The sequence below is a fragment of the Pleurodeles waltl genome, chromosome 2_2, assembly GCF_031143425.1.
Source record: "Pleurodeles waltl isolate 20211129_DDA chromosome 2_2, aPleWal1.hap1.20221129, whole genome shotgun sequence".
In the NCBI taxonomy this organism is placed as follows: domain Eukaryota; kingdom Metazoa; phylum Chordata; class Amphibia; order Caudata; family Salamandridae; genus Pleurodeles; species Pleurodeles waltl.
This window is the reverse complement of record NC_090439.1, coordinates 714768066-714784966: the sequence shown is the minus strand read 5'-3', so window position 1 is coordinate 714784966 and position 16901 is coordinate 714768066. Positions and strand designations below refer to the sequence as shown.

The following is a 16901-nucleotide window of genomic DNA, read 5'->3' as shown; positions in this document are numbered from 1 at the left end:
TGTCTGGCATGGCTTGGCAGTCTACCACATTTAGATACCTAGGCGTACAGGTATATCATGCAAAGTCGGATCTCTTTGACGGGAACCTCACAAATGCTATATCGGGCCTGGGACGCCAGATGGCATTTTGGAAAACACTGCCGCTGACTGTCATGGGTAGGGTTGCCCTTGTTAAAATGATAATACTACCTTGCCTATTATATTATTTTGTAAATCTACCATTATACATTCCGGCTTCATTTTGTCGATCCATGGAGCACGATGTGCGTAGTTTGATTTGGAATGCTTCCCGCTGCAGAGTGGCCCTCACTAAGCTTTATCGCCCACTAAATCAAATCACTGTGGAATTTAGAACATTATTATTTAGCCGCACAATTACAGTGGGTAGCTTGTTGGCTGTCTTCAAGGCACTGATCTTTCAGTGTGGTCACGGAGTAAGTTACTACACCTATTTCCTCCCTGCACTAACTCCACCAGCACCTGTATTGTTAAACCTACCATATCGCTGTTTCCGAAGATGCTGTTACCTCACGAGAGACACTACGTCCTATGCTCCAGCCATGGCATTATTGGGGACACCATGTGGCACGGGTGGTATGTTGGCAACAGAGCAAGCAGCCTGGCATGCAGTGGCAATACATACCCTGGGGGACCTTTACACAGATGGTACTATCAACACTCCTTGGCACACTGATGGAGGCTACTGGGCTGCATCCAGGTACCTTTATGCTCTACAACTCCCTCAGACATACTCTGCAACGTGCGTGGGGTGACATTGTGGAGGAGCCCTACATACCTTCCATAATTCAGTACTTGCATGTGTTTGGGGAGGGGAGACACTTAATACACTGGTTAGCAGACTCTCTGCATCACCATACATCTGGCCCATTGGCTGCTCTCCGAAGGAGATGGGAAGGAGATAGAGGGGAACTCTTCAAAGCTAGAGAGTGGGCAACCCTACTGGAAACCTCCATACATGTTCCTCGTAATATGCGTCTCCCACTCATTCAATACTATATCATTCAAAGGGCCTACCTCACCCTTGATAAGATTAACAGATATTTAACTGTGCAGACGCCATTTGTCGGCGATGTCAGTACCTGGGAGCTGACTTCCTACACATGATGTGGTCATGCCCCACTTTAAGTAACTACTGGGCTTCAGTCTATGCCCGCCTCGTGCATTGTGTAGATCGACCCTTATTAATGACTTGGGAGGTATGCATTCTGGGGTTATTTCCTAGGGGGAAGAAATGGAAGGCAATGTCCCACATTTTGGACTTGGGGTTCTTAGTAGCCAAACACCTTATGACCCGTAAAAGGCAGGCTACTGAGCCTCCAACATATGAAGCATGGGTGCAATCATTGTCTGTATGGACGAGAGCAGAGTGCACGGCACTCCAACTGGAGGATATACTAGAACTGCGCAAGTATCCTCTCACGGCACAGTGGGAGTTCATGTCAACAGACCTCTGCACACCGCTAACATCAGCCCCTGCACCACTTTGATCCTCCTGCCAGAACTGGAAGAGACTTGAAAAAATCTGTGCCCAATAGAGCATGCTATGTGATTATACACAAGGCTAAAACAGACGAGCACACCCTACAAATTGAGACAATGAGCCAGCTCCGAACTGCATAGAATGGATGTGTGGGGCCAAGGTACTATGTTCATGGGAACGGTAACACAAATTTTGCTAAAACAGTAATGTGGGAACTTAGATTTTATATGCCATTGTTCATTCCCCCATATGTTTACTGTTGTGAAATGACATTGAATATCCACATGAAGATCACATGCAAGTTTATTCTACAATATGTCATGTTGAAATATAAATGCAAATGCAATAAAGAAATATATATTATTTTTAATGGGTAGAAAGGTCCTTTTAATGATTTGAGCTTGAACACCCTACAGCCTACTCTAGGTGCTCTCTGTTCAGCTGAGGAGGTCTTCCCCAAGACCATGGAGGTCTCTGTATAATGGTACTTAGGGTACCTGTTGTGTGTGAGACAGTGATAGTCAGTGTATCCGTAAATTTGTACCTAAACACCATCGCTGGTGGTACCATGTCGTAGTTTGACTCTTGTTCTAGGCCAGACTGCTGGTTTAAGGAAGACAATACTAATGTTTGTAGGTGACTATGCCAGTTCTACAACAAGTCGCAACTGTCGTTCCAACACTCCCGGCTCACAAGCAGTACCTCACCAAAAACCCAAACAGTAAAAGGTGATTTGTGGCAGCCTTTATGCATGGACTCAAGAGGGCGACATCTCAGGGAGCGTCGTGGTTAAACGGAGATTACTCCTTTCTCACATGAACAACACGTCTCAATCAAAGACAGGCAATTAAAGAGATGCAGTAAAGTTTCAATAGATTTTTATTAACAATACTGCAATCTATGATAAATTGCATGGGCTGCAATGATAAGGATAATGAATAATGCAAGGAACAGAATGGTAAAAACAAAAGTCATGAATACAAAGACCCCCCCCACAACCATCTTGCAATAACATAAAATGATATGAGATATGAAATTTGTCCTAATACCCTAACATGATGAACCTAATCCCTAACCTAAAAAGAGCGAGGCGTGTTAAACCTAATCTGACAGAGAAGAGCACCCCAACCCTCGTTGTCTTGGAATGAGGTCTCTAGATAAGACTCTGGGGGGACACGATGACTGGGTCAGCGTCAAGGCGATGTGTAGCATGGATAGCGATGTGTAGCATGGATAGCATCAATGGCATCTGGTAGGACTCCCTCTGACTGTCTGTGTAAGGTGCATTTACACAGATCTGATCAGACCCGTAACGTAGGTCTGTTCCCAAACAATAGATAACAAGACATGCTTGAGGTGGCAATTACATAAACTATTCCCTCGAAAGCACAACGTGGGAAAGTACCTAATGTAAATACCTACATCTTATCTATCTTTGGCGCTGATAGTGACGCCTTAGCAAATTGGCACTGATAGCATGAAACTAAAACATCATCCTAACTAAAAACAATGCAACCACCTTGAAAAGATATCAGTAAATAATTGTGCTAGAACAGAGCAAGCTAAGTAAGGTAAAAGTCACTGGGTGACGGGGGCACAAGTCTACAAGCCAGAAGGCTAAGCTAACTCCTGCTTCCCATTAAAACAAGATAGGATTCACTACACTGTTAAATCCTGAAAGTGTGCCTTACTGAGTTGGGGATGGGGGGTCGGAGCCTCGATGAAGGGTAGAACTCACAGACTTCTACTCTGTGGAATTCTGTGGCATTACATAAAAACTCTGTGACATTCTGCAGAGTTTACCTGCCCAATAAACTTGTCGGAGACTGCTGAGTAGGTTTTTATTGGTCTTTGTTACATACCTGAAATGGTGGAACAGGTGGATTTTACCCTGACTGAATCAGTCGTATCATACAAGTGGGACAGCGCAGTCTACCCCATTGCCCCATCATGCTCCCGAACAGGACCACACAACAGGTGCGGCCAGCAACAACTTCCTGTCTCAGACTGGGCACATGCCGCACAGCAGGAGCAGTAATGCACCAACCAATCACGGCTACCAAAGCCGCAGCATTTTTTCAAAAGCCAGCGCCCCTCCCCACCGCAATCACATACACTCTGCCTGCTCCATAGGAGTTGGAATTTTCTTTGACCACCCAACCACAAAAATGTTTGGAGAAAGACATGAATGCTCACATAAAAAGCTTTGAAATTCAGGAACAAGAAGCATGAAAGTCAAAAGTCGATCTGCATTTAAAGTAAACGCTCCATGTCATAAAATAGTTTGTTTTTGCACTCCAAAATGAGTTCTGTTTCCTCCTGTCGCAGAAAGCCAGCCTTGTCTGTGACCAGTTAGTCTGGTGGATTTGTAAACTCGTCGCCTTACACACAGATGTTGATGTCCCATGCAGATTTTCCCAGTAACCTCGGGTTTGCACTGACACACCCCAAATTCTAATGCTCTGTGCAGATGCTCAGCAGCAGCACCCCTAGACATATTGCCCTTCTGGACACAATCACACGGGCTACGCAATGCCCCATGCAGTCACCTTAGCTGTTGTTGTGCTGGCTGTTTTTGCATGTCCAAGGGCTCAGATCCACTCAGTTCACACCGCAGGCTGCTCCTCTCTTAGACGCAGGGCTGCACCGTCCTATCGATGGTCAGCAACTGCTCAGTGTCTGCCATCCTCAGGAACGTGGCCAGAGGGTACCTGAAAGCCTTGTGGTGCCCGCACTTCGCTCTAGGGCACAGCCATGCTGTTCCATGTGTTCCTCCAGGGGAGAATGGGGCTCCTCTGGGCACAGGAAGAAGAGGTTTAGGAGGGCACAGTAGTTTGGAGGACCAGTCACCAGTGAAGGTAAAGGGAGCACTATCCCCCCGTGAAGGCACTCCATCCAGCATGGCAGTAGAGAGCCCCAGCACGCCATATCATAGTGAGCAATGGGGAGCTCCAGCAGCCATACACAGACAGCACTATGGCTCTGGACCGGAACGCTACGCGCCACTATGGTCTCTACCATTCTGTAATATGTGTGTTGGGAGGGGGGGGCAGTACTTCTCCACAAGGAATTCAGCACTACTTTCAAGCTCAACTAATGTCAACAGTTAGTACTGAAAAGAACATTTAAAAAACATTTGCTAGTTAGTGCTGTTCAAATAAAGTAGTACCTAGCACTCCGCTTCTGTCTGGAAACTAAATGTGCTCATCTCATCCCCCCCCTTTCAATGTTTACAGCATTCACAGACAAAGTGAAGTCCTAGTGGCAGTGGAATGCACTCCAGTCCACACAGGTCCGTGGCCTGCTCAGAGTTCTGGTGTAATAAGAGAAATTATTAAGTCAAGCAGCAGCAAGGCAGTTATAATCCCCATGCAGGGCGAATGTAAACCGAGACTCTTTTCTAAAAACATGCAAAAAATGCATGCAAAAGTCATGACTGTCTACATGGTAGTATTAAAGTGTGTTATTTTAGTGGTGGGTGTCGGTAAACTCCGCCACACAGTGGTTGGCAGATTCTTTGCTGAACTCCATCCTCCAAGCAGAGTGGCAAAACTCTGAACTCCGCCGGTGCAGTCGAGTTTACCGCATGCACATAGCAGAAACCCCTATGCCTGCTGTTTTCTCGCCCTTGTAGGCAGCCCAGGGAGGAAGTGGGTTTGACCATATAGAAGAGAGGCAGGACGACTGGAAGCCCTTTTCTGTTAGTGAGGGGAAGGAAAGCAACAAACATCTGTTGTGATGGAACTCACTTGTGCAGCACGATGTGCACATTCAGCCCATGGCACTGCACGAGAACAGTGATCTCGATTGAGAACATTGAGGGGAGGTGGTTGGAGAAGGACGAAGCTAGAGCCAGGAGACTTTCCGTCTCCTATACATGTGTGTCGTGTTTACCCGGAGTTAATTATTAATAAACCGTGAAGAAACCAATTCCGGTGTGACTCATCTCTACAAATTTGGCGACGAGCTGACCAACACACATTCCCGGAACCCCGTGTGCCACCGTGACCTCTACATGTACACTGCGCAGGAGTTCATCAATAATCAACAAGAACACACGGAAAAGACGCGTCCACAGTATCGGGACTTCACAAAAAGAACATAACTGGCATACGGAAGGTAATTGTTATCAATTTATTACCTCCGTTGCTTGCTGTCTGTTTCTCTCGCACAATCCTCATTTTTCAAACTGTTGAATCTGCGCGTGTACAGAGACGCGTACCGCACGGCAGTGCATTATGGTTTGCATTGCCTAGTAACGCTCTAGCCTGCGTCCCGCGGAGTGGTGACGCATTGTTATTTCAGACTTCTTGTAAAGCGTTACCGAATGAAACAAAACGACATGGATGGCCTAAAGAAATTTGGTAAAGTGTATTTATAAGGGGATCATCTCACGCCTGATAATATACACTACCAAGTATATTTAGAAACAATTGTGGACAAGTATATTTCTAAATAATACAAGAGTATGGCATCTGGAAACATATTTAATTTGTCTCCCCCACAAGCATTCATTCCAGGGTCTGGAGAACCTTTATTAAAATGGGAAGAGTGGCGAGAATATTTTGTCAATTACATCTCCACATTCGGTGATGATGAAGAAGAGCTAACGCCAGAAAAGAAAAAGAAAATTTTGTTGCATTGCCTAGGTGCTGGTGGCTTAAAAGTGTACAACAAAATAAATAAAAAAGTTAGGCTTACAGGAGATGGAAATGTCTACACGAATGCATTAGATGATTTGGATAATTATTACAAACCAACTGTATGTGTTGCAGTAGACCGATACAAAATTGTTAATAGGAAACAGGCGAAAGACTAACCTAAAGAAGACTATGGGCCTCATTATGACCCTGGCGGGCGGCGGAGGCCGCCCGCCAGGATCCCGCCCTCCAAATTACCGCGCCGCGGTCAAAAGACCGCGGCGGGTATTACGAGTTTTCCCCTGGGCTGGCGGGCGGTTCCAGTAAAACCGCCCGCCAGCCCAGGGGAAAACGACCTTCCCACGAGGATGCCGGCTCGTAATCGAGCCGGCGGAGTGGGAAGGTGCGACGGGTGCAGTGGCACCCGTCGCGTATTTCAGTGTCTGCAAGGCAGACACTGAAATACTTTTCGGGGCCCTCTTACGGGGGCCCCTGCCGTGCCCATGCCATTGGCATGGGCACGGCAGGGGCCCCCAGGGGCCCCGCGACCCCCCCTACCGCCATCCTGTTCATGGCGGCTTTCCCGCCATGAACTGGATGGCGGTAGGGGGGGTCAGAATCCTCATGGCTGCGGAGCGCGCTCCGCAGCCATGGAGGATTCCAAAGAGCAGCGGAAAGTCAGCGGGAGACCGCTGACTTTCCGCTTCTGACCGCGGCTGAACCGCCGCGGTCAGAATGCTCATTGGAGCACCGCCAGCCTGTTGGCGGTGCTCCCGTGGTTGGTGGCCAGGGTCAGAATGACCCTCTATGTCTCATCATTGAAGAAACTGGCTATCACTTGCCGGTTTGGAGCGTTACAGGACGAACTGATAAGAGATCAAATAGTGATGAGAGCATCTAATGAACACATTCGGGAACAATTATGGGCGAAGGGAGAAAGACCTCTCCAGGATGTAATTGATATTGTGAAAAGAGCTGAGTTGACAGGAAGGTGTGAAAAAGCTGTTTTGAAGGATGTAAATGACAAAAACACGGAACAGATAGTAGCGAAAGTGAGTGGTAGTATGTACCCAACTCACGTTTTAACCAAGAAGAAGTATGGAGATCAAATTACACCGGAAGAGAGAAGTAACCAATTCAATACTGCAAGGAAAAAATGCTATACATGCGGTAGTGCAAATCATTTGGTAAATGATAAAAGATGCCCAGCAAGGAATTTGAAGTGTGGGAAGTGTGGTGTGATAGGACACTTCCAGAAAGTTTGCCAGAAAAAAATCAGAAGGAAAAATATAACTGGTACACCAAGAAGAAGATGGTCAAACGAGCTCCTCTGATGACACTGATCTGAATATGTGTGTTTTAAGTGTAAATGATGAATGCATATTATATGGGGACACTAGTAGTAGTATAAAAAAAAAGAAACCTATATATGATGTGCGCATCGGGGGTATTAATATTAATATCTCCTTTGTTGCAGATGCAGGTTCACCGTATACCATTATTAATAAAAAAATGTGGGAAAGAAAATTGGAACATAAGGTGAAGAAGGGTAAGTTGGAATGGCCAGATGTATCTCTCAAAACATTTACGGGTGAACCAATTGAAATTGTTGGCTACAAAATATTGAATTTTGAGTTTAAAGACAGGATGAACAAAGGGAAATTATATGTTTCAGCTACTGGGCCATCGGTTTTGGGGTGGATTGATCAGGGTAAACTGGGCATAACCTTAGATCCTAATAGTGCAGAACCAGTTATGACAATACATTCTAAAGAAGCATGGAGAGAACGTGTTCAAAAAGAATTTCCCACAATTGTCACAACTGGCATAGGAAAGCTAAAGGCTTTTTGCCATAAGATACAGTTAAAGCAGGATGCCAAACCATGTATACACAAAGTAAGGAACATACCTTTTGCACATAAAGAGGATGTAAAAAAGCAGTTAGAATAGTTGTTAAGGGTTGACATCATTGAGAGAGTGGAATCAGCGGAATGGGTGTCACCTTTGGTCGTAGTGAGGAAACCTAATGGAAAACTGAGATTGTGTGTTGACTTGCGCGACCTTAATAACAATATACTAATTGACCAGTTTCCATTACCTAGGATTAATGAATTGTTGGCACTCACGAAAGGTGTAAAGTGGTTTTCAACTATTGATCTTTCTGCTGCGTACCATCAAGTTTGCTTACACCCTGATAGCAGGAAATTTACTACATTTGTAACACCTTTTGGGTGTTATAGATACAAAAGAATACCGTTTGGTTTGGAATCGGCAGCTGCGATGTTTCAAAGACTAATGTATGAACTTTTCAAAGGTATAGAGAATTTGTTGGTATTTCAAGATGACATATTAGTGATGGGGAAAGACAGAGCTGAACATGATAGAAAGATGTTAAAAGTGTTGTGCATTTTATAAGAGAAGGGCTTGACGGCAGAGTTAAGCAAAGTGTAAATTTGCGCAGGAACAAGTAACCTACTAAGAGCATGTTATCTCTAGAGAAGGATTTAAACTGAAAAGAGAGTTATTAGAGGCAATCAAGGATGTACCTACTCCAAAAAACAAGGATGAAGTGAGGGCATTTTTAGGTTTGGTGGAATTTTACGCTAAGTTCGTGAAAAAAATTTCGTCTCACACTTATGAACTGAGACAACTACTTAAGGCGAAAAATAAATTTGAATTGTCCGCCCGTCATCAGGAGAGCTTGGAATTTCTCAAAAATAAAGTGTGTAGTGCTCCTCCCCTACTGGGTTTTAATCCAGATTTATAAAGCATAATTACTACGGATGCTAGTTGTAGAGGGGTAGGTGCGGTACTTACACAATAGGAGGAGAGTGGTAAGGAAGTGACCATTGCGTTTGCTTCCCGCTCTCTAACAGCTGCGGAAGAAAAGTACTCGGTTATACAGCGAGAAGCACTGGCATGTGCATGGGGTCTAGAGCATTTTAGGCAATACGTGTGGGGGAAAAGTTATATTGCGCAGTGACCACAAACCCTTAAAGTCTTATCTACAAAGGGGTTATACAATGCTTCCCCAAGATCGGCTTGTATATCAATAAGAATGTTTGATTTCAATTACCAAGTACAGTATGTGCTGGGGATAACAAATGTGGTTGCGGAATTTTTAAGTAGGTTACCTTTACCATCTAGTGTTCCAGGAGAAAACATTAGTGATGATTTTCTGGTAGCAAATATAGCAGAAGAATTCCCAAGTATAACAAAAGAAGAGTGGTACACTTCACAAAGCAATGATGAGTTGCAAAGCAAGTTAAGTAAAATGATTTTGGAAGGATGGCCTTGCAAAAAGAATATTGAGGTAGACTTATTGCCTTATTGGGAAGTAAGAAATGAATTATCAATGGAAGAGGGGTTGAATATGAGGAATGGGAGATTGATTCCACCTAAGACATTGCGGGAAAAGCTCCTAGAGGTGTGTCATGAAGGGCATTTAGAAATTTCTAAAACTAAACGGAGGATCAAAAACTGGTATTGGTGGCCAGGGTGTGATTTGGACATTGAGAGGAAAGTCAGGAATTGTAGGGAATGTGAAAATTCTGACAAGACTCAAATTACTCTTAAACCTCCACTTCATCCATTGAAAAGCCCTGATATGCCATGGGAAAGACTAGGTGTGGATATTGTAGGGCCCATTCGGGAACATGAAGAACCAGTATATGCTATTGTTTTAATTGATCATTTCACTAAATGGCCAGAATTGGAAATTATACAGAATGCCAACACCAACGGCATAATTACGTTTTTGGATAGAATTTTCATTAGAGAAGGTTTACCTAAATGTATTGTAAGTGACAATGGAGCACAATTCACAGCAGTGAAATGTAAAGACTATCTGAGGAGGAATGGTATCACACATAAGACCACATCAGTGTACCATCCAGCAGGGAATGGGGCTGTTGAACGTTTTAATCGAGTGGTCAAAGTTATTCAATTGGCAAATAATAATAACTTAATGTGGAAGAAGGAATTGTATAAAATGTGGGCATACAGAATTACACCTCTGGAGAGTACAGGGTCAAGTCCATTTGAACTAATGAGGGGTAGAACAGCTATGTCCAAGGACAATATTGGATGGATGCAGACGCCGAGGAGGAGTGATTGGTCACCTGATACAGTCAAGGGGAAACTTAAAGCATAAATGTAAACCAGTGCATCTGGAAATCGGTGATGTGGTGAAGGTAAAGAAATGCAGCTTATTGGGCAAAGATCAGAGTCGGTTTTCTCAACCTATGACAATACAGAAAAAAAATTGTAACTCTGCAATGTTGAATGACGGAAAGGTCTGGCATTTGTCATCTTTATCCTTATGTAGGAAAAATTGTAAAGACGTGGGTAAATTGGAGATTATTGAATCCATGAATGCCAAGAGACCGAATTATGAATGGTTGAATGAGGAGAACGAGTCACAAGGAGAACTGTCAGATGTTTCAAGCAGGACCACTAGGATGGATACATCAGGAGGTAGAAGTGAGGATGTTTTTCGGGAGGAAAACCATGTGGATTCACAAGGAGGGGAAAATACTGGAAATAGTAACAAAGCAAGTAGAGTGGGGCGGTTTGTGATTAGACCCAAGAAGTTTAATGATTATATATGCGAATGAGGATGGCTGGCTTAAGACCTATTTTTCACATAGTGAAATAGTATGATTATAGATGATTTAGGTGTACCAGCTAAAAACCGGGTAATGTATATTTTGTAATGTTTATGTGTGTTTAAGATTTTAGGATTCAATAGAACATTATATTGTTATGGTTTATTATGCTATAGGAAGGGGGATGTGTTGTGATGGAACTCACTCGTGCAGCGCGATGTGTGCGTTCAGCCCATGGCACTGCACAAGAACAGTGATCTTGAATCAGAACGTTGAGGGGAGGCGGTTGGAGAAGGACGAAGCTAGAGCCAGGAGACTTTCTGTCTCCTATACATGTGTGTCGTGTTTACCAGGAGTTAATTATTAATAAACCGTGAAGAAACCAATTCCGGTGTGACTCATCTCTACAACATCATCCAACAAGACTCCCACTGGAGGCCGAGAATGGAGTCACTTGAAAACATGAACTTAATTTAAAAAAAGTGAATTTTGCAAAGCACTCTGAATCCTTGCAAAACTCAGTGTTCACTATGGCTTTGCCTGCATTTTCAGGTCCATGTCCGTAAAACAATGATAAAAGCTGTGTCATCCAGTACGGTTTTCTTTTTTTAAATATAAACCTAACACAGAAACACATCACTAAATTACTGTAAATATATTTGACAGCTGCCTGAATTGTTTCTAAGTAATTACTAAAGCAAATGGAAAATTAATGTACAGAGAGAATTTTACACTAAGCATTTTTCACCTACTAGCAATACGTATGGTGACAAGGGGACCAAGATTTGACAGAAGAGTCCTGGGTTTTCTGCATCTACCCCAGAAAATTCAGTAAATGTGGCACATATGCCACTTTCAGAGAGGGAGGCAAATACTCATGTATTGCAGTCCTGAATTAGTAAACAGTTAGCATCAGTGTTCACTGAAACACTTTAATTCATTCCTCTCCGAAAAAAGGATATTAATTACATATTCCTGGGCTTGCAAAGTGAAATAAAATGTCCCAATAACTACAACATCAAATCTGGCTTGGGTTGCCACCTGCCCTTCTTCTGTTATTTTAATGTGCTGCCTGATTCGAAAATGAAGAAAATCACCTAAAGTTGGGATTTTTTCTTTTTATTAGCATGCACTTAAAACAGTAAATATAAGACAAAAACACTTTTGAATGTGTTTTAAAGCTGCCTTAATCATCTGTGACTGATAGTCACGTGGCCCCCAGCGAGGCCTCTGCATACTTCCCCCTCCCACTTTGCCCTGAATCTGATAGCCAGCCAGGGTAGGAGACAAGGGAAATACACTGCTTCTGGGTCTAGACAGCCCCAGAAGGGCAGAGTTGAGAATGGCCCAACGGCCAGAATAACACCCCAGCGATGCTGATTCACAGACACACTACATCCCCTTTAGCCTCAGGGAAATTGCATGGTAAACAAGAGGACAAGCAAATGACACAATGCAGACCCAGTCACAGGAAGCTGTCCCAATGCTCACAATACCTGGGCCCCGTCAGCGAGGCTGCTATACACTGGTCTCTCGCCGCCCCGTAAGACACTAAAAATCTGTGAGCTGGTCGACAGAGGCCCAAAAAAATATAGCGATGGGGGTAACTTGCGGAGTTTCACTTTGTGGAATTCCACAGTTACATAAAAATGTAGCAAGATCTCACTAAGCTATGCATGCAGGCGGAAATCAGTACATCGCACTAGAAATCTGAGCAAACTGCATCACACAGCACGCCAAACTGCGCTGCTGCTCGAGTGGGTTTTACTGCTGCTCGAGTAGATTTTCTACTCGAGCAGCAGCTTTACAAATGCGAACAGTTGCAACCACCCGCAATGGGAAAATCTCGCCGGGAGCCCTCCTTGCACTAGGGCAAGTCAATTCTTGCTTGTGCTCACCTAGCGAGCTGCAGACGGGGTAAAACAATGCCACAAGAATATCGGAGAAATTTGGCCGGAAGTAGTGGACAAAAAAAAAAAAAACACCTGCCCACTTTGCCAATCCATCATTGCCTCCTACAGTAAAGTTTTATACACAAACTGACTGTTTAATATGATGTATAGTCTTATCTGTTGTCCCACGCAGTGTTGAAGGTGACCTTCGCTTAGTTTTGTGTGCTGCTCACTGATACCCTTGTGTACAGCACATAAGAATGCATAAAGACAGGAAGCATACACAATTTCAAAAAGCAACTTGCCTATACTGCACATTTTTTGCAAACCTTCATAAACCTCAAAAAAATGTTCTTTCGCGTTTCACTTCAATTGGATAACCCTCTTAAAGCATTCGGCCACTCCCTAGTTCCAGACCTAACAGGTTGACAAGTATGGTTGTCTCGGCCATTATTACAAAGCACAGAAAACAAAAAATACCCATACAAAAGCTATTTTTTTCGTAAATACGGAAACCAGAATCTAGAAATCATGACGAGTTGCCAATGCAAAACATTCGCCTTACAACATGCAGTAGACAAGACTGTTTTAAATAAAGTGTTTGCAAAGGCAGATACCCATAAAATCTTAGAATACTTTGAACCGAGACCGTGCCCGTTGCAAGCTTCCCACTCCCCATTTCAGGCAGATAAAAGCGTATGGTACCATCATAAACTTTGCAGTCCTCCACAAACTTCCGCAACCCACCACTCCTGTCTAGGTATACCAGAACTGCCTCCCGCAGCCGCGCTGTTTGTGGCGATGGGCTCATGTTTTCTGAAGAAAAGATTAATAACGCCACACACACACAAAAAAATACGTGCGCGGCAGACGTACGTAACAGTGCTTCCGGTCTGCTCAAGTGATTATTAATCTATATACATGTATCCCTCCGCCAGAATAAACTAATCCTTTCATCCTAATCAGAACAAGAGTGGTTGCCATACCACGAAAAATGGGTAAAGCAAAAAGTGAGTTTAAGAGGTCGTCAAAGTGTAAGAGTTTAGCGTAGGGAACTTGCAAGGTGAACGTGTAAGGTTGAAAAGAAAAAAGGTTGGCTAGAAATAGAATGCGGTTTCGATGCCTCTTACCCGAGACGTTTAAATTCTATGTCATGATCGGAGGGTAGACTTTGACAGACCTTTGTTGACGCAAATATGCTAATTAGAAATTATTAATAAATGCATATATGTTATGATTTATAAAAGTTCATAGAGAAATTAATTGTAAAGAAAACTAATGTGCATGTTTTTGAAAATGTGCCTACGGTGTATGTCAGCCACATATACAAACTTGTACTAAAATAACTAAAAATGCGTGAAATAATGAAAATGTGTAATAATGATGTAGTAATATGCCATAATGAGATGTATAACCTATGTTTTGCATTATATATCGTAGAAGCTAACTTAGCTGAAGTCGTGGCCTACTTGCTGTTGTGTTCTCCGATGTCAGGAGAACACTCGCTTTGGGGGCCTGGGACACGCGGCAGCATGCGCGGACGCGCGGTAGCATACGCGCTGAACAGAGCACACCACACCAAGTGCTGGTAAACGTTCACTGCCTCCGCCCCTCCCTGCAGTGTCTTTTATTACCTTGGTCCCTGACGTCCGGACCATACCACATTGGCCGGACGCCAGAGGGTCACCATTATTCTTTTCTCACATTTAGTGAGGGTCACCACTTCCCCCCCCCGGGACTGGTGGTATCGTCCGGGGTCGGACATAACATTCCTCATCACCTTAAAATAAAACCAAACATGATGATGTCAAACGAATACAAACTGCAAACTCAGGTTCCCAGGCCTGAAAAAGTTATCAAGGTAAAAACACAATTGTTAAACGGAAGGATCCACTTCCCTCGTTCTGTGGCTCCGCTACTCACAGTCATAGTCTTGGAGGTTCCGAGGGGTCGTGATACGGGGTCGCAAATTGTACCTGTTCCCCCCTCTTTTTGTCACAGTCTCAGGTACCTCCGCTTCCGGCATTTCTTCCGACGCTCTCATCCTGAACTCTCGGTTTACCTCACCAGCGTCCTGTGTTCCCTCTTCTTGCTGAGTCTCGGGACTGCAGAAGACGGTTACCGGGAGACGTAGGCTTCCCGGTGATTCTGGCCTTACCCATTCCTCCGGCTCTTCCTTAACCTCCTCCCTTGAAACCGTCTTTTCGAGGGCGGTCTCATCATAGTTGTATCGTTTGAACCACGATACATTTCGAGTGACCGTTTCCTCATCCTTCTTTGCAGTTACTAGAGTCCCTTTTATTCTCACCACGGCCCAGGGATCAGACTCAAAAAGAGTCTTAAACTTTCCTCCCGGATGTCGATTCTTTATTAATACTCTGTCGCCTACTTGCAGATCTTTCACACACGCTCGTCTTTTCTTAGACATTTTATCATTTTTGGCTTGTCTCTCTCCTAACTTTATTTGCACTTGTTCGTACATCCTGGTATCAGGGCTGATCTGGGGTATTGTGTCTCTGACATTTCGTCTTATACATACCGAGCTCGGGGACATTCCCGTGGTGCTGTGTGGTGTCAATCGATATTCTCGCAGAAATCCAAATATCGCACAGTCTATATTCTTTCCTTGGGCCACGGCGATTCGTATCACTTTGTTTAGGGTTCTCATGAACCTTTCTGCTTCCCCATTGGCTTGAGGCCATGGAGGGGTGATCTTTCGGTGATGAATCGAGTGAGACGCCAGATATTTGGAAAACTCACTGCTCGAGAATGGGGGACCATTGTCAGTCCTCAACTCTTGCATAATTCCATGGGTGGCCATTACTTTTTCCAAACATGGTATCACCTTCTCCGTGGTAGTAGATTCCACCACCTCAACCTCCGGATACTTCGAAAAATCATCAATGACCACTACCATGTGTCTACCGTCTGGTAAGCTCCCTAAATCCGCACTTGCTCTGTACCACGGGGTGGATGGAATCGGTTCTGTGATTATGGGGGACGGGGGATCCGCCGGCCCCACCATTTGGCAAACATGACACTTCTGTATTGTCTGTTCCACTCTGGAATCCATGTCCGGAAACCACACTTTACTTCGCAGTCTGGCTTTGGTTTTTACCATGCCTTGATGAGCAGCATGAGCTAGGTCAATCGTACGCTGTTGGAGTGCCTCCGGAATGACCAGACGATTTCCTCGTAAAAGGCAGTCCTCCGAAGATACAGCCAGCTCATGTCGAACACGAAACAACGCCTGTAAGGCTAGACCTGCCTCCTCCGTCCTGAGTGCCAAGTTTTGTTTCAGCAGATGCCACTTCCCGTTTTGGACACATGACATGGCCAAGCATAACACCTCATCTCGTTGGGTGGCTTCCTGAATTTCTTTCAGCGACATGGGCAGTGGTTTGGATCGTTCTATCACCAGTCGCACATATTCCTCAATCTCTTCTGCTTCCTCCTTCTCTTCCTCTGAGGCTGGTCTGGCATGACGTGATAGGTAGTCAGCAGGGTTTTGAGCGCCCGGCCGATACACCACTGAGAACTGATACCCTTGGAGTTGTAAAATCCACTTCTCTATTCGTGGAGGGGGTTGGGATGCTGTTTTGTTGAACAGCGGGATCAGAGGTTTGTGATCAGTGTATACCAGGAATGGATGACCGTATAGGTATAAATGATAATGGCGGCACCCCCAACTCACTGCTAGGGCCTCTTTCTCTATGTGGGAGTATCTTTGTTCAGTCATCGTTAGTGCTCTGCTAGCATAGGCTACTGGGGCCCATTCTCCGTCTTTGCCCTTTTGGGATAACACAGCCCCCAGCCCGACGGGGCTGGCATCTACTGACAGCTCAGTGTCTCTTGCCGGGTCAAAATACACTAGCGTTGTTTCTGAGGACAGTGCTTGTTTTGTCGCTTGAAACGCTGCCTCCTGTGTCTGATTCCATTCCCAGGGGACGTTTGTCTTTGTGAGCTCTCTTAGCGGGGACTGTGAGAGAGGCTAAGTTCTTCATGAATCTTCCACAGTAAGTCGCCATCCCCAGAAAGCTTCGGACTCCCGTGACAGAGGTGGGGGCAGGCGCCGATTTTATGTCTGCTACTTTCTCCGGGTCAGGTCGAACACCCTGTTCTGAAAAATGGTACCCGAAAAACGCAATGTCCTGTCTTAGGAACTCGCATTTTTCTCTGTGCAAAGTCAGCCCACTTATTTTTAGTCTTTGAAACACCGCCCTGAGTCTCTTTAAATGTGCTTCTATGGTGGGGGCATGTA

At 44.6% G+C, this 16901-nt stretch overlaps 1 protein-coding gene across 1 annotated transcript in view; it reads right to left on the bottom strand.

Moving 5' to 3' along the window:
• MCMDC2 (minichromosome maintenance domain containing 2) overlaps positions 1-13474 on the bottom strand; it is a 1221288-nt gene extending 1207814 nt beyond the window's left edge. Inside the window, exon 1 of the mRNA XM_069218905.1 lies at positions 13346-13474. Within this exon, the coding sequence (XP_069075006.1) occupies positions 13346-13451 (106 nt within the window). The 5' untranslated portion in view covers positions 13452-13474. The remainder of the gene's footprint in view (positions 1-13345) is intronic.
• Positions 13475-16901: the final 3427 nt, after the last annotated feature.